Raw genomic sequence first — 18,946 nt, forward strand, 5'->3', positions numbered from 1 at the left:
CAGGTGCCCCTTTTGCATCTCAAAACTTGCTTTGCGGACAACACAGGCCGACAGGGCCAGCAAGACAATGGCCCCTCTGCCCTTCACTTATCAGATTCTTCAAACTGCAGGAGGAATCACATCAAGAACTGCTCGGATTTGACAAGAACAAGCGGATGAATGGCTCGGCCCTACACTTCTTGGGTCTTTCATGCCAGCCAGAAATGAGAAGTATATCTTACCCGATTTGATTTTTCGGATGTTTTGCCTGTGCTTTGCTTGAAGGAGCAGGAATGCCCAGGGCTAGGCGTAGATTGGCTTCAGCCTCTTGTTGGTGAATCTCTACAACAAAAACATGGCACCGGCCAATCCAGAAGGTAACTTTGAAGAATACAAACCATAATAGTGTATACAACCATCATAGTGTATATCAACAAGATAAGTTTTTGTATGTCCAAATATAGAAGCTAACTAACCAATAATAACTACTCTTTATTTATGTAGCACTAAAAACAGAAAGGAAGTGCCAAGCAATTCCATGTCAAAGCTAGTTCACAGATTGCAATCATAAAATTATGCATGCTCACTTATTAGTATAGCCCTTGTTGTGCAATTCAACATAATAGTGAAGTGCAGAGATTTAGTTTCTCTCATGAAAGCCAAAGCACATGAACACCCACCAGTGCCATGCAAAATTGTCCCACCTAATCAACAAAGCTGTGCCACCGAGCATATTCATCAAGGCAACAGAAAAACAACAAGGTAGACCACTGATATATATTTCCAACACACAGAGGAGGTACCTCTAGATGCCCATGTTGATGAGTTCCTGAGCAACGGTGTGTAGATTCATGTGGAGCCACCTTGGGGAAAAAAACCTCAGACACTGCCTACACTTGGAATTAAGAAGACATTCAATATTATAGAACTTACTTTTCTCACATAGAGCATAGCTAGTTCTCGTCACAACATACAAATACATCAACATGTATGTATATACCTTCAGAATTCTTATTTAGATTCAAATACATCTCATCTCTGTTGGTAGGATGGAAAACCTTGTACCCACAGAAGAAGACACTAGAGAACTTGCACGTGCGCGAGAGTACGAACTACTCGAAGACCTGGCAAACTGGATCTGGGGAACTTATCGACAAAGTCCAGGTGGACAGATTTTGGTCGTCCACCTTCACGGACATGGTTGCTTTGCAGTAAATCTTGGCCTCGCCGAGGGTGCCCTACCAAGAGAAACAGAACATCTCAATGACCATATAACATAAGGCGCACTTTAAAATACATGTGTACAACTTGTGAAAAAAGCAAAGGGTGAGCGATATAGTTAAGCATACATGAAAAAGATGAAGGAAGTAGTCATCTTCAAGGGAGGCCTCAGACAACTTTGTAGGCTTAACAGCAAGGTCTGCACAAGTTAAATAGGAGGCTTAGATGCATATACAGACTAAAGATAAGGTTTTTCAAAGTAAGTTATGGAATACCGCCTATCCACTTTTTCAAAGTAAAAATAGCTGAAATGTTACATGATAAGGTTTTTTATATTAGACAGGAGAGAACTTAATGCAAAAAATAGGGATGAACAATGTACATACAAAGAAAATTTATTGAAACTACAAGACATGGCCAATATACTGCCTATGTTACCACCATTCAACATCTAAAATAAGCTCCTCATTATTCAATTGTTTTGTTACCATGACACCCAAGCAGTAAGTTTAAGATCGGAGTCTTGTGCAGCTCAAAAAGAACCTGAGGACATGCCCCCAAAATTTGGTTACTAACATATGCTAACCACATACACGTAACAACATTCAGGAAGAAGTGCATCTATATATCTTTATATGTCAAGATCATATGTCCAGGAGGCAACTACATGACCCACCGATCTCCTGGAACACTTGTCCACGAGAAAATATGCCACAAATAACAGGGACGGGTCTGAAACAGAAAATTCTTACGGCATTTACGCTGAACACATTTCCTCACTTTCATGACAAAGATTAAAAGAAATTCAGAAGCAACACTTGCATCGATAAGGAAATAACTGAGTTCATCATTACAAGGAAACCTTGTGTTCAATCCCAAAAGAACAATCACTTCGATCTAGTAGTTCAGATCAGCTACAACAAGTGCACACCAGCAAACAGAAGCTCAACACTAAATAGGAATCTGGTTTAAGAAGAACACATGCTACATGTTTAGACCAGAGTGAAATATGTTTCCTAAAACTTCATTATTGATTAAAATAATAGATGCATGGCATTATTATTTTCACAAGGCAACATGCACGGGGCTATGCAAGCATTCAGTACAAAATGCTAACGGTGGGCTTTGAGAAAGAAGAAGCCTGAGAAAAAGTGAATGTATCATGACATGTACCAACACCTACAAGCATCTAAATCTGGACCAAAATAGGGGCGATTGATTCAATCTTGGGCATTTGTGTGTGCATACCTACGCATCATCGTCTTGGTTGGTGAGGACGAGGCAGAACTTGCTGCTCTTGGCGCCGAGGCTGGAGTTATCCTCACCAGCATTGCAGAGGCCCCTATAGTGGTGGTCAGCATCAGGTTGGAGCTGCATCTCCAGGAGGATGGCGCTGCCTTTAAGGTAAATGAACCAGAGGCTCAAACTTGCATTCCAAGTGTGTAGATTCAACCTCCATACGGTTTGACTGGACTGAAACTACTAGATCCTCAATTTTCAGAGAAGAATGAGTTGCGGCATAGAACCTGAACACACATAATCGACAAGTTAGGTAAATGTGATGACTACTACAAGAACATTGTTTGAATGCTTCCATGGTCATGTTCTCATTTACACTTTCGAGCATCTGTCACTTGGCGCAGCATCTCCAGGCAGCCGGCTTTTCCTTCAAGGCAGATGAACCATATGCTCAAGCTTGCATTCCAATATGTAGATTCAACCTCCATACTGTTCAGAGTACTAAATCCTCAATTTCCAGAGAAGAATGCCTTACGGCATAGAACCTGAACACACATAATTGACAAGTTATGTACATGTGATGACTACTAGAAGAACATTGTTTGAATGATTGCATGGTCATGTCGTCACTTACACTTTCGAGCATCTGTCAGGAAAAGCACGAGAAAGGACTGCCTTCCAGCATATTGCAGCTCACCAATTCGATCTTCCCATCGAGTTTACGCTTTTGTCTCTTACAGGTCATCACTGCCTAACAAGTAAGAGATATATCATAACTAAGAAAAAAATCATCATACACATATCATATCTTGATAACAAGAGCTTAAATAAAAGAAATGTAAATGAAAATGAGTGGATGAGTTGAAACGAAAAGTATGTCTTGGACATATTCATTGCCATATCCAGAAAAACATCTTGGGAGATTGGCAATATGAATATCAATGGTAAAGACAAGTCCTAAGCCTTTTTTTGTTTTATGCAATTGGATAAATACACTTGTACTCTTCTTGCATTAATTCATTCATATCCCAGCAAGCAAACACACTCGAACAAAACATGCATGGCAATATGTATCTGCACTTAAACCAAAGCAGGGATAATCTCATATTTAAAAAAGACAAGTAGTACTTTGTTTCCTTAGAATATATAATTCCAAGCATTGTAGCAAATAAATTGTATTCGACCAAGTAGTTTCAACCAAATATTGACACGCTCTCTACCAGAGGATAGAAGTCAAATTGATCTTCACATGTCGTGGGATGTAGAATAGAAACATAATACACAAATCTACTCCCAGCAATGCATGCCTGGCTCTATCCAGCCTACTAAAAGAATTAGTTGACATAAATCCAATTAACACCACATGTCCTAATTAAATATAAACCTACATGGCCTGACTAATAGAAGCAACCCGAGAAGCTCACCGGAGGAGGGTGGAAGACATCAGTACGTACAACCAAAAAATAAGTAAAAGGTCCAAAAGTAGTAACCCATATCAGCATTTATAAGAAAAATATTGTATAGATGGACAGACACATGATCGAAAATTCAGTATGACTATATTTTGGAGGATTTAACTAGAAGTAACTACCATTTAGGCCATACCGCACCAACAAAACATTCAGAGGAAACATATATCAGCAGTCAACCATATTTAACAAAAATATCAAGAGGAAACATTCTGCATGCAAACCCAGGGACAAACCACATAAACAACCATGCGATTTCATTATGTACTTGTAGAATAAAGTTTTTTCCATTCTCATGAGCTACTATTGTGCTAGTAAGACGGACTTGACCATCCTTTTAGCTCATAAGTAAAAGGTCCAAAAGTAGTAACTCATATCAGCATATATAAGAAAAATATTGTTTAGATGGACAGACACAGGATCAAAAACTCAGTATCACTATATTTTGGAATATTTAACTAGACGTAACTACCATTTAGGCCATACCGCGCCAACAAAACATTCAGAGGAAAACATATATCAGCAGTCAACATATTTAACAAAAATATCAAGAGGAAACATTCTGCAGACAAACCCAGGGACAAACCGCATAAGCAACCATGCGATTTCATTATGTACTTGTAAAATAAAGTTTTTTGCATTCTCATGAGCTACTATTGTGCTAGTAGTAGTACGATGGACTTGACTATCCTTCTAGCTCGCGTACTGCACTCGTGTGCTTCATATCTAGCTCAAATGTGTTCTTATGTTCATGTTTAGGACACTCATTCTCAATCAAAATTCCAGAAAATTATTTAAGAAATAAGTGTAGACACTATGCTAAGCTAATTAATCAATGGAAGTTTAATTGCCAAGAAAGTTTGCAATTTCAGCATGAATTCTCTGCTTTCTTGACCAATCCGATGACAAACCAATCAATGGACAATATAAGTTCATAAAGCACACGATTCAACTGATATCTGAAGAAACAATCCAACTCCATGTGCATAAGTCAAACAAAAGAGCAACGAAATCTAGCATGAAACATTTTACATATATGCAAGCATTGGAATACACACTAAGACAGATAATATGAGATCGACACCTCTATCTATGTTCTGCTTGCATATACATAAAGCACTGATGCATCAATACTTTTGAAAACTTCCCTGTCGGTAAGTCAACTGGAAAATATTATAGGCTCTAGAAATTCTCTATTTCAGAAATCAGATGTTAAGGCTGATCTGTTAAATTGTGACAGAAATAGAAGGAAAACACATACTGACACCTTTTGATTAATCATACTAATCGCATGTGTATCTTCAAGACCATTACATGACATGTTTGCTTGAAATTCAAGACTTGAAAAGAGTATTTATTATTTTGTTTACATAACATGGTGCCAGTTAGCAACATGACATTTTGATTCTTCCGCTGGAACTCTATGGAAAGCCAACATGATGATCCACTCATCAGTCTTGACTGGAAAATGTTTAAAAGTAAGCGACACAATGGTATAAAGTTATTGCTCTAGCCATTCAAAACTACTTCAGAAACAATTGGCATGCTTAACAATTAAGTATTTCAAAACACACACTCATAAGAGATGTATTAAAACTCTTGATAAATGGCAAAAGAAGAGTCTAAATTCACCAGAATAGCAATATGCAAAACCAGTATATACAAGAAACTAGCATTTGTGCCTGCACATCTTTTCAACAACACGCTGAGCAGTGAGTTAAAAGGCCCAACATTCAGTTTGAGAGACTACCCAAAAGCAGCGAGTAACTGTCCTACATGGTCGTGCCCACACAAGCACACAAGCTACCAATCTGAAGCCAAATGGCGGGTGCACTATAACGAAATAAATGCACACATAACATGATACATATTTTTTTTGGATTTTCACTCATGCATACACATTGGAAGTGGTCTTACTCTAAATCCCTCTGGCAGCCAACCATACGATCTAATCAAATCCCTGCAGTAGTAGACGAGATTTTGATCGCTTTGATCACCTGAAGCACCAGTAGTCCCGTGTCAAATTCGCGAACCAAATCGATAGGAAAAACAGGGCAAAGCCACAGGCCTAAGCTAGGGGCATGGTGCACCTGGGTTTCCGCTGAGCACGCCGAGGAACAATCTAAGAAATAACTCACACTGGTTTACATGAATCCCATCCAACATAACTCTAACCTTCTCTACCAAATCAGGGACTAAGGAATATCAACCTTTATGCCATTGTCTCGCCTGACAATGTGCATCTGAAAATACATAAAGTTATAATTCATTCATTTCACATATGAAGTTCAGGAAATGATAAATCAAATTGAACACGATAAAATCTAAATCTAAAAGGAAGACCAATCTAGTTCCAGGAATGCTGAGCCAGCTTGTGATAATATAAACCCCATACAGCTCTCAAATTTATGACGAGATTAAGCAAATGACTCTCACACGAGCAAAACTTCATATGATGTATTACTCATAATCCGGTACACATTATTTCAATATGATTACATGATAGTTGAAAAGGAAATGACAAATGACACAAACATCATGATTAAAATATGTTCTTGCATTTTCAAATTCTATAGCTATCCCAGGGGAACTAGCAACCACTGTTACCACTTGCACAAAAAAAGTAAAGTAAAAAACTTTAAACAGGAAGGTAACCTTACCACAAGCCTCCTGAGCTCATGCGGATCAACAAGAGAGTGACGCATGAACCTGTAAGTTTCATATGCCCTCATACAGATCCCATGAATTTTTCCATGTCATTGTCTGCATAAAGCGGGACACTTAGAATTAAGAACGCATATAAACAGTTGATAACTTAAAACTTCTATACTATTTCATAAACAGACAGCTGGTTCAGAAGATGAAAAGGGTCTGTGAGGACAATTTCTGATGCTACACATCATCAAAACCTGTAACATTGTAGATGGGCATGTGAAGACAATTTCTAAAATTCTATGAGTAGAAAAGAAAATCATGGTACTACACATGAATTAGGAATACATAGTGGTACAACCAATTGAGGAGCAATATTATCTAGCCTAGAAAATTAACCAATGCTCCTGAATAAGGTTGAGGAACTCCAGGTTGTTTTTGTCCTTATATAAAAATATTCTGCTATGCATCCCCACTGGTATCAGATTAGATACGCCATTGCAGCCCAACACCGACACAAAGAAAACATGGGTATCTACTTAACACCCAAATCAACACTTATTTACCAAATGAGGACCAAAATAGGATAAATCATTATGCACAATATTTCATATTTAATATACTAGAAAAATAAAACCCAATGGGAAAGAGCATGTTATTCAAATTATGTTACGAGATAACTGTATTGTTAACAATCGCCCAAAAAAATGCACCATTCTACATTTCTTGTGTTCAACACAACACATCATGGCAAATTGTAATCGACAGATCTGTTCTTACCATGGCTTGAGCGAGACAATGCCTTATTGCCCTACTTATCCCAGGTGAGTTGCAATCAAGACACAACCTAGAAGCAGCGCATATCTCCTGCCGGACTAGAAGATTACCCCTCCTTGCTCCGGAGGGCGGAACGAACTCAGAAGCCGAGCTCCCTGCACATGGAAGTTCAGCAATTAAAGGAATCTGTAACGACCATAATATATTGCTACATGATGAAATTTCCTTGATAGTACTAGCTGAGCAGGAGTCACAAACAGTGCAGCAAGATAACTTATGTAGCTTTCCATAATCTACACTGAGACATTTAAGGATCTAAATTCAATAAACCAGCAGCTAAAACAAACGATAAGGCAGTCGTTCATTTGCTGCTGCAAAGATAACAATCATGTGGTTGAATCAGGGACTTATGCGAAATTTCATTTTGAGATGTGAACACCCACTAGACCGTGTCACAATTTAACTAGGACTGTTTACAAATCAGATAAGTTGCAGAGCACAAAACACCAATGCGAGGGAGAAAATAAAATCACTGAACTAGGAAAAGAGCAACCAACCACAGATTAAACTATAATCAACACTAATTAGAGGGAGATGATAAATTTACCATCAGATAATAAAATAATGGAAAATCCATAAACTTTTATTTATACTTCCTGTGATTCCCCTTCTCACAAACTTCTTTTGGAAATATAAAGATATTGCACAAGTAACAACATGTCAAAGCATTGCACATGTTCTTTTAGAATGGTGAGCCAGGCATAAATTTATTTCATCGGCTAAACATTAACTACAAAGAATACATCATTTTGATTATTTCTTGTTCTGGACTACCAAAAAAGAACTCAGTATGTGATCAAACACTATTAGCCCTAGATAAGGATGGAAACAAAAGCACACCGTAGGGCTGAACATTAACTACAAAGAATACATCATTTTGATTATTTCTTGTTCTGGACTACCCAAAAAGAACTCAGTATATGTTCAAACACTATTAGCCCTAGATAACGATGGAAACAAAAGCACACCGTAGGGGTTTCCCTTATGGTAAAGTTTAGAAAAAACAATGGAAAAAAAGCGATAGCAATATACAGGAATTTTACCGGAATATAAAAAATTCTAGTTGCACAAGATTACGTGCATATGCCAACCAGGGACCATAGATTGAAAAGCTGAAGTTCAATAGCAATTAAAATTAACTTGGACTGCTACAAAACTACGTGGATGAGGTGCTTGATCTTTTCTTCTTCACCGGGAAAGCCACAACACACAAAGACAAAGGTTTGAATGTTGACAAGAAAAGGACTTCCTAGTAACTCAGGATCATTCATACGCAACACAAGGCAATATTAAACGAGGCAACACAATAATATGCAGCCAACAGCAAATCTAAGGAACTATTGACACCTCCAAACTATAAAAAAAACTATGCTCCAGGTTACATAAAGGAAACACTTCAATAAAGAAATGAAGTTTAGCTTTCATGTTGGAATCAAACTAAACCATGTTGTACCAAGAGGCAAAAAGTCAAATTTCCAAAGCCATCAGAGAGCCACAAGGCGGGAAAGCCATTTTGTCCAATCGTCAAGCCCACAATGTGGAATCAACCCATAGGCCCAGCCCAACTAAAACAGCAGCAGGACTATCGGTGCAAGCTTTGTGGCTCGGTCAAATCTAGAAACAACTGATAGCCACGGGAGCACAAATATTACCTAATTCATATCATCATATAACTAGGAATGAAGAAGCGCACATGACGCAACCTCATTCATATCGCTAGCTTCAGCCGACTCCTTGGCACCCATGTGGAGATGATAAGCTTCTTGTTATTCCATCAGCTGCAGGTGCAGGTGCTGATTTTCCTCATTCAGCAACAATACCTCACCCTATTCAAAATAAAGGCAACCATGTAAGACTGATAGTCACGGGAGATCTCATTTTACTCATAACATAAGAAGAGCAATGTTCTCTTTAGCCTAAACCAAGTAAGGACATCTAAACAGAAAACCAACCGCTCCTTAACAATGTTTCCTACACTTAATCAAGCCATCAGGTTAAATAGCAGCATATTTATAAATTCGCAGATTTAGCAAAACATGGTGATCAATGCAGATTTAGCAAAAAAAAAATCAATTCCCAGGGTTTCTACTACCGACACGACACCAAAGCAGACAAAATTCAAGTTGGCGGGCGCATGGAAAAATTAGCATTCAACCAACATCTACGCATGAGTTGGCCAGCACATGGAAAAATTTGCATTGAGTAAACATCAACGAGTTATGCTAGATAGAATCTACAACAAATCATTCCAATCATTGCAAAAGATGAGTGTCAGATTTAATAACAAAGTTTCAAGTTCTAATTACAACAATGCAAAGTCAAACAAATCTAACACAAATGAACTATACACAATGGACTAGCCAAGCCAACAAAGCAATAATTGATTTTTTTCAGAAGGCAGGTGTAACATCCCTCTTTGTAATAAAGACATTTTGTACTCTTGAGCAACATTTAAAATTCACTAAGAAATGACTGCGTCAAAATCTAGAAAAAATCCTCAGGTTCGGTTTTGCTTTTGCAGAAATTAACTGCATACCCTTTTCCCTGTGAGCACTTGCCGATGTCAATACCATCTGCAAGTACCATTACTTTAAGTGATGTTTAAAACAAATTCAGAACTGAATATCCATCTCTAAAAATGCAGTACTACATACTCAGAATCTTAGAACAGCTGTAAAGTGCTCTGTAATGGTCATCTTGGCCAGTTAAGTTTCAGTCATCCATGCTGAACCGTATCAGTCAGAAAACTCTACACTGAGAAGAGTACCTAGTTTTTGTTTCTCTTTGCAAATCGTTTCCCCTGTTTTTCGAAATTTTAAGAAATATGCAACCTTATAAAATTCGTAACTAATTCATTTTGAAACAGAAAAATACGTACAAATATGAAAATTTTAAGAAAAATGAGATCTACATCACAGTATCAAAATCATGACTGCTTGAACAACTGTTAAAATAAAAATATGGTAAAGCGCATCACTGCATCACAACTCCAATTGACACTTCAAACTTGGAAGAGTAGAAACCTTGTAAATGCACATAGAAAATATGCCAATATCTTTATATATAGCTGCATGGAAAATGCATTTCGCAGGGCATCTTTTCACATAGATGACTGAAGACCATAAAAGAAAAGAGTTGTATAGCTGACGATGAGGAATTCAGATGAACATAAGACCTAAAAACTCAGATGACTAACCGTCATAGAAATACTAAAAGGTCTACATCGTCAACAAGGAAAATAGACAAGACACCGAAATCAAAACATGAAAAGAATTTAGAACTGCACAATCGCAAAACAAATGCATTTAAGATTTAACAAGGCCAAACATCTGATAATCCCGTTAAAACTGTCATGCCTAGTAATAGAAGAGAAAGGTGAGTAAAAGCCACCACAATTGTGCAGGTAATGTAAAAACACAAAAAGCAAAAATTGACTCAGGCGGCAACCTTCTACTAACGAATGTAATATTAACACTTAACCAACAGATAGACATTAGATTAGGATAGGCAAAAAAAACTACCATATATCATGCAGCAAATCACAAACTGCGCCAATGTGGACGGAGGCATAAACATATAATCTCCCTGGGAGAGGAGAGGTGCCGGCAACAGCTTTACCTCAGTGGATGTGGCCGTTGCTGTACATGTGCAAGGTGCACCAGGTTTAGGAAGATGACCTAAAACAAAATAGGGCCAACATTATTGTCCTGCTAGTAAAATACAAGGAACATAATAGCAACAAATGCACAGCTGGAGGTGCAAAAAATGGGAGGAATCACCTAATGCACCTCCAAAACTCCAAATCTTGAAATTCTCCAAAATCTGGAGAAACACAAAGGGGTAAAAAATAAGATGAGTCGTTAAAGTTCTGAAATCCAACAGTAGCAAAAAGCGAGAATCGACCAAGGGGATATATTGAGCCTCACCTCTGGACGTTATTGTAGCCATTGAGGAGTGAAGAAAATTAGCTGGCAAACTTCCTTGCAAGGTAAAGGAAGGGCTTCTCAAAGTTGTAGTTGCTCTTGGCAGAGATTTCGTAGCACTGCAGGTTCTCCGTCTTGTGTAATGACTTGTTTGGCTTTACCCTATGTCTTTTTCACATCAACCTTGTTACCACCGAGAACAATGGGGATGCTCTCACACACCCTGCATGAGAATAACTAGACATCAGAAATCTAAATCATAATCTGAACATTTATTAAAGATTGCAACAGAAGCAGACCTACACAAGTCTCTGCACCAAGTAGGAACATTCTTGTAAGTCAACCTACCATGGATATTGCAAAATTAATTAAAAAGAACAATCAATCAAGCATATTAAAAAATAGTAGCCGGCAAGAAAAGTACTATAAGCATTTAATTGAACTTCAGATAAAAGAAAATGCATCAGGCTGATAGTTACACCCTAGGAGCAACAAATACTACATAACTAAGGAAACAAGTACAAGTTAACTAATACGTCTACGGATGTACCTATTGAGACAGTACAGAAACATTAGCTAAAACTTCATTGTGTTTCCAGAATAAGTAACACCCTATGAACAATAAATAAATAATTAAGCTAAGAAAACCATTACAAGTTAACCAAGGGATCTATCTATTGAGACAATAGGACACCATCTTAAGTATACAGAAGAAACATTTGCTGCAACTTCACTGTCTTTTCAGAATAAGTAACACATAACACTTACTAGTGTACATCCCTAAGGCCACTGAACTCCTCTTGCCCAGCACAGCAATGTCCCAGCAGTTGAAGAAAATCATTCCACAACTGGTGGTGAAATCCAATGGGTGAACTTCAACACTAACGGTTGCTGCACAGATTATTTTAATGCATCATTTAGCTGTTACACATGCTAAATTATAGTGGAAAAGGGGAAGCTTAGTTCACTGCACACACAAGTTCGTTTCTAATCTCCATGCTAAGAAAATGGAGCATATCAACAAAAAGTAAATATGCTCTGATTTACTTTAGAAGTAGTCCAAGGTATGTAAAAATCTAATGAGGAGCATTCAACACACAAATATCCGAAGTGGCAATATATATACTGCAAAAATATCTATCAAGTGATTTTGTGGAACTCGAATGCCAAAATATGTATGCAACTTCACTGTGTTTCCAGAATAACTAACACCCTAGGCATGGTTTTAAAGGCGCCAAGGCGTCCTAAGGCGAGGGGGGGGGGGGCGCTCCGACGCTTAGGAGACGCCTAGGCGGACGCTTTGGACGCCTAAGGCGGGCATTTTTATAAGGCGGAGGAGAAGCGCTTGGACGCTTAGGCGTCGCTTAGGCGACACCTTTAAAACCATGACCAAGGGATCTATCTATTGAGACAATAGGACACCATCATGTGCAGAAGAAACATTCGATGCAACTTCACTATATTTTCACAATAAGTAACACATAACACTTACTAGTGTACATCCCTAATGCCACCGAACTCCTCTTGCCCAGCACAGCAATGTCCCAGCAATCGAAGCAAACCTTTTGACAACTGGTTGTGAAATCCAATGGGTAATCTTTAACATCGATGAATGCTGCACAGATTAATTTAGTGCATCCTTTAGCTATTACACATGCTAAAATATAGTGGCAAACGAGAAACTTAGTTCGCTGCACACACAAGTTCGTTTTTAATCTCCTGGCTAAGAAAATAAAGCATCAACAAAAGTAAATATGATTTGATTTACTTCAAAGTAGTCCACTGTATGTAAAATGTAATGAGGAGCATTCAACACACAAATATCCAAAGTGGCAATATATATACGATAAAAATATCTATCAAGTGATTTTGTTGAGCTGGAATGTCATAATATGCACGCAACATAGGATCTTTAACATCAATATTATGACGCATATAAAAAAAATCCAATAGCTTATATTAGAAAGAAATTTGGGTGCTCCAACAAATCTGCACCCAGGATATATCTACAGAGTGCAGAAAAATAATCATGTTTTCATAGACATGATTTTGAACAAAATGAGGAGCACCAGACAAATATGAATCAGACTTGAGTTAATACGTAGAATGATTGCAGCTAGAAAATTTCATTGAAGCGTGTCCACACAAGTTTGATAAGGAGTTGGTTTCCCTGTACTTTGCAACCCAGGGTATGTAGCTACATCTGATGTTTACATCTGAAAACCAATTGGTACCATATAAATAGTCGTATTCAGCTTTGTCTGATACTGAATAAGAACTGATACTGCACTAGGACACAGTTCAGAAACTAATACGGCAGTACAACTTGGCAACTTGCTGCCAGAGGCAGAGCTGAGAGCTTGCTGCCTCGGCGAACCAACGCAAGCCGTCAACTCCTCAACCGCTAGCAGCACGACACAATGCCGCTGTCCGCCATTGTCGGCAGCTCGCCTTAACTCTCAACTAGTAGCACATAAACAAGAATTAAGCAATCGTATTTATTTAATCGTGATGTAACCTTATACTCATAACACGTGTGACTTCTCCAATTAAGGAGATGGATTCTTGCCTACTAATACTACAGCAAATGCACATCCTAGTCCTATGAATCAGACATAGGCTCTTGTACATCAATATTCCAAAAGTGGCAATATACATACTGTGAAAATATATATGAAGTGATATTGTTGAACTCGAATGCTAAAATATGTATGCAACATAGGCTCTTGCTTGTACATCAATATTTATGATGGATATAAAAATCTTTCCGACGGTTTATATTAGAACCAAATATGAGTGGTCCAATAAATCTGCACCCATGATATATCTACATATATAGTGCAGAAGATTAATTTTTTTCAAGTAAGCATAGACATGATTTTGAAGAAAGTGAGGAGTGTCTAGCAAATACGAATCAGACTCGAATTAATTTCCAAAATGATTGCAGCTGAAAAAAATCCATAGAAGCTAGTCCAACAAAATTTGGGTGCCCCTGTATTTGGGCAATCCAGGGTATGTACGTAGCTGTGCCTGCTGTTTACATCTTGTACTATTCAGCTTTGACCGAAACCGAATAAGAACTGATACTGGAATCAGACATAGTTCAGAAAGAAACTAATATGGTAGTACAACTTGCAGCCAGAGGCACGGCTGAGAGCTCGCTGCCTCGGCAAAGACCAACGCAAGCAAGCCGGCAACACCTCAACTGCGAGCAGCGCGGCACCACGCCGCTGTCCGCCGATCTCGGCGGCTCGCCTTAACTCTCGTCTAGCTAGTAGCACATAAACAAGAAGAAACCAATCTTGTTTACTGTCCAGATGTAACCTTAATCGTCAGAGTGTACTAGCTAGACACCACCACATGTGTTGGTTAGAAACCATCCACTGTCCATAAGGGGTGTGCTAACTAATGCAGCAAAGACAAACTAGCATAGTACGTAGTATTAGCTAGCACGTGATATATCCTAGTAATGCGTATGGATTCTCCAATTAAGGTGATGAGATGGCCTGACTCTTGCCTGATGCAGTAGGCTGGTACAACATCATCTCCAGAGAAAGAGAAGACTCCGTACCTTAGCGCTGCAAGCCCGTGAAGGGCCTCCACACAGGCCCCCTTGTTGGTCGAGGCAGAGGCGCAGCAGCCGCATCTCCTCGTGCCGGGCTTGACCGCCGGAATCAGGCGCCGTTGCAGAAAAAAGAGGCCCCTTTACTCTTCACCTCCTTTCCAGTGGGTAGGGTGCGGGTCGAGGCAGGGAGGCAGTGGAGGGTACCAGGTCGTCCGGGAAGAACACCCCGTCATGGACCAGTTGGTCGTCTTTGTTAACGTTGGAGGCGCGCAGCAGGTCGGCCTCCTTGCCGCCGGACCTGACCGCCGGCGATGGGGCCAGCCAGCCACACCGCACCGCACAGGAGGTCGAGGGCGGTCTTGGTCGTCGTCCATGGCGCGCGGCCGGCAAGGACGGTGCTAGGGTTTGGGCGCTAGAGTGGGATTGAGGGCGTGGGGATTTGATCCGGGGAGAGAAGACGGCGGGGCTTCGAGGGCGTTGGTTGGGAAATTGGCCTCAAAAGTTGGAGGCCAAAACCACTCACAGCGCTCCTAATTAATCTCTACCGAATACTACGTAGTACTTCAATTCCCACTAATCTCTCCTTCCATCTCGGGAATACCCAACGCATTAGCTCAAGTCATGGTCACAGTTTAATTGTGAGGAGAGTAAAAACGAGGCGACGCGCATCCGTGACAAGCACGTGCATAAAAAAAAAGTTCAATTCCATTGCTCCTAAAAGCACCAAGCTAAAATGAATATATATGTGGTTTACTCCTTTTTCACTCAAATGAATATATATGTGGTGTCCTACTCCGTAAAGATCCGTCATGTCTCCGAGCATGAATGTAATGAGACAGAGGGGTCCTACTTCATTGGACCCACTACAATAGGATCGGACAGTACCAAAATTTGAAATAGCATTTGGTGTTTAATTAAATAAATATAGGCAATTGCAAAAATATGCATAAGGCCGGCAACGATATGGTGGTGTAAACAAACCAATCTAGTCGGCGGAGAGAGAGAGAGAGAGAGCTCTTTGAATCGGGATAGAGAGCGAGGAGAGAGGACGCACACATGCGAGATGGAGAACATGTATCCGCCTAGAATGCTGGAGATTGATCTTGAGTGCTGAGCTAACCCATGCTCGGAGCCGTCCACGTAAACCGAATCACACGGCTCAAAAGTTGGCACGTCACTGATCCTAGGTCAAAGCCTCTCCACCAGTCACGATGCTCCTAATTAACTCCTCCCCCAAACCCTAGCCCCCAACTCCCTCCTCCTTCTGCCACCGTCCGGTGGCGAGGGAGAGGAAGGGGATGGCACCACCGTCCACCTTTGGGTAGCGGCTCGCTGTGGTTCTGTCTAGGTTGTCGTGGCGCACGCTCCGGCCGGCCTTGGTGGCCATGGCGGCCGTCAAGTGCGACGCTAGGGCTTGGGCGCGAGAGTGGGATTGAGGGCGTGGGATGGTGGTGGATGTAGGGGATTTGACCCGGGGAGAGAAGACGTTGGGGCTAGGGAGTCCGACCAGCAACTCGCACCTCCTTAGGGCATGTACAATGGTGATGACTCAGCTGTCTGTAAGAGGTAGTTATAGGTGATTTTGGTGATGTGGAGGAAAGCAGATTGATGGCAGAGAGAGGAGGCTCGTACCTAATAAGTTACGCACGTCCGAAGCTCTCCTACGCACGGCTTACGAACAAGCATATTTTGTTGTTAGTATGAATGTGTCTATAACTTATACTCACACATGGTAATAGGCCAAAATAGATAAACTTACTCAGATCAATCAATATCCAGTACATTCGTCCTATACTACTCGTCATATACGATATGACACGTCTCAGTATTACTAGCCACCATGCTGCCTCGTCTCTCACTGCATCTGTACATCGCGCCCTTAGCCCTCCCGCAACTCGCCGCCCAACCGTAGCTACTCCCCTGCTGGTGGCGGCGAGTCCGCGGATCTCCACGAAAGCGACCGGCGTCGGAACACCGGGACACGCGGATGAGAGACCTGACTTCCTAGCCGTGCGGTTCTGGCGATCGGGCGTCGATTCACCGTCGTCGCCCTGACTCGCCGTCGTCTTCGTCAGGCTCGTCCACGACCTGCAGGCCGAACCAAGCACCACCTCCACGCGGTCGTCCAGCAGCACTTGAAATGATCCCGGTTTTGAATCAGCCTCGAATGGGTGCCTGTATTAATTAATTAATTCGCTTAGGAAATAGTAAAAGCAAATCGTGTTCATCTTGCAAGTGCAGAAATGTGATGGAGGGAGGGGCTACGAAAAAGATTTCACGTACTCCTACAACACTTGATCGCGTGGGCGTGGCGCGTTTGCCTCGCCGTTTGGAATACGTAATGTGGATGCATTAATTCCAGGCGCGCGCGGGTAACACTTGGTGGCGTGGAAACAGCCTGGCACACCGCGGGCGCGCGCGCGCGCCGATCGCGCTCCTCAGCGGCGCATACTCCCAGATTCCCGAGGTCCAAGAACGTCTCACCCGTGGCATCGCGGCAGCACGGCGCAACGATATGCTGCATCCGCCACGGTTTGCATCCGCTCAACCCATTTTCCCGCCGCGGCGAGAAGGGCACCAACCAGGACCACTGCTCCATCGTCTGGGAGGTGAGTGAGTCCGTTCCATCTTTCGTTACTCTGTCGCTGGCCGTCCTTGCAACCACGTCGGACGACGGAGGCGTCGCCGCCGTACAGCTCACCGTCGACTTTAAGCCCGACCTACCCCGTAAGTCGTTGCGAGAAGATAAACATCTTGTTTTCTACACATTCTTTGACAGGAACATCTTCAACTTCAAGCCGACTTACCCCGTAATCTGATATGCAGACGAGAAGGAGCGCATCAGGCAATGCAAGGGCCGGGTGCACAGCCTCGGCGACGAGCCCGGCGTGCACCGGGTGTGGCTGCCCGACCGGGACGCGCCGGGGCTCGCCATGTCGCGCGCGTTCGGCGACTACTGCGTCAAGGACTACGGCGTGATCTCGGCGCCGGAGGTGACGCGGCGGCGGATCACCGCCCGGGACCGGTTCGTCATCCTCGCCACCGACGGGGTCTGGGACGTGCTCTCCAACGAGGAGGCCGTGCGGGTCGTGGCCGCGACGCCGGACAGAGAGAAGGCGGCGAAGCGCCTGGTCGAGTGCGCCGTGCGCGCGTGGAGGCGCAAGCGGAGGGACGTCGCCGTCGACGACTGCTCCGCGATCTGCCTCTTCCTCCACTCGCCGGCGTCCTGAACTGATCGAACAGCTATGTTGTTCCTGCATCGTCGTCGGGAAAGAGGAAATCGCACGCGCAGTTGTGTTCGTGTTAATCGGTGCCGGTGCGCGACGTCGCCGTCGGAAGAGACTGTCTTTAGGCCAGAAGGTCCAGTTTGTCTCATGACATGACCGGGACGTTGCAGGATTGGTCTGGATCACCGGAAAGTCTCCGGTATTCACACACTCGCCAAAATGTGCGAGAATCAACGACAGCCACTAGCATAAAGCAGAAGGATACAAGAGACATTTTTTCGTCACTTTATTGTGTGTGTGTCTCCTGCTTGTAGAAATGTAAGTAAATTATCATTTGAGTTAACACAAATAAACAGTAGATGAAATCAAAAATATGAATTAAACAGGACTGCCAACAAAAAAACTAGATGAACATATGACATCTAAATATGATAAACACATCACATGTAATTCCATGTTAAAAGTAAGAAACTCTAGCATGATCTTGAAGAGGATAGGCATGAGCAGAGCCATTCTCATTCATGTTGCCATCGTCCATGTGTCTAAAGATGTTGAGTCAGGGGCAAGTCATTGTTTGAAAGCTTTTAACAATGTCGATTTAGTTGCCACCGCACCCATGGTGGCGGCCCTAGGGTCTCTCTTGTGCAAAGATGAAGATCTGCCTGGGGCCTGTCCATCTTGATTTGGCCAGAGTGATGAGTTTCGGAAGGCTCCGCCAGCGAATAATAGTGCACCTTATGCTGGAGTTTGCTAGATCAGGTGGTATTCGGTCGCGTGAACCCATGTTTTTATTCCGACAATTTGATTCTGGAGGGAGCGTCGCATGATGGCTAC

At 41.8% G+C, this 18,946-nt stretch overlaps 1 protein-coding gene and 1 long non-coding RNA gene across 2 annotated transcripts; one reads left to right on the plus strand and one right to left on the minus strand.

The window, feature by feature from the left end:
- LOC124706740 lies at positions 1-13,222 on the minus strand. Its single transcript, XR_007004548.1, has 19 exons — positions 12,813-13,222; positions 12,089-12,211; positions 11,620-11,664; positions 11,324-11,543; positions 11,177-11,219; positions 10,919-11,074; positions 9,050-9,223; positions 7,341-7,492; positions 6,569-6,671; positions 5,999-6,151; positions 5,826-5,905; positions 3,074-3,190; positions 2,816-2,984; positions 2,449-2,726; positions 1,329-1,399; positions 980-1,217; positions 783-869; positions 222-321; positions 1-104 (listed from the first exon to the last, which is right to left on the minus strand). It is a non-coding gene; the product is annotated as an uncharacterized LOC124706740 (long non-coding RNA).
- Positions 13,223-16,270: 3,048 nt separating this feature from the next.
- LOC124647968 (probable protein phosphatase 2C 48) lies at positions 16,271-18,484 on the plus strand. Its single transcript, XM_047187806.1, has 3 exons — positions 16,271-16,284; positions 17,248-17,612; positions 17,712-18,484. The coding sequence occupies exons 1-3, from the start codon at positions 16,271-16,273 to the stop codon at positions 18,113-18,115; spliced, it is 783 nt and encodes a 260-aa protein (XP_047043762.1). The 3' UTR covers positions 18,116-18,484.
- The last annotated feature ends 462 nt before the right edge of the window (positions 18,485-18,946 follow it).

This window comes from Lolium rigidum, chromosome 4 (genome assembly GCF_022539505.1).
Source record: "Lolium rigidum isolate FL_2022 chromosome 4, APGP_CSIRO_Lrig_0.1, whole genome shotgun sequence".
Taxonomy (NCBI): domain Eukaryota; kingdom Viridiplantae; phylum Streptophyta; class Magnoliopsida; order Poales; family Poaceae; genus Lolium; species Lolium rigidum.

Excerpts from the sequence above, each read along its gene's own strand:
- LOC124647968 (XM_047187806.1), top strand. Across the intron at positions 17,613-17,711 it reads CTTTAAGCCCGACCTACCCC|ACGAGAAGGAGCGCATCAGG; the intron begins GTAAGTCGTTGC and ends TCTGATATGCAG.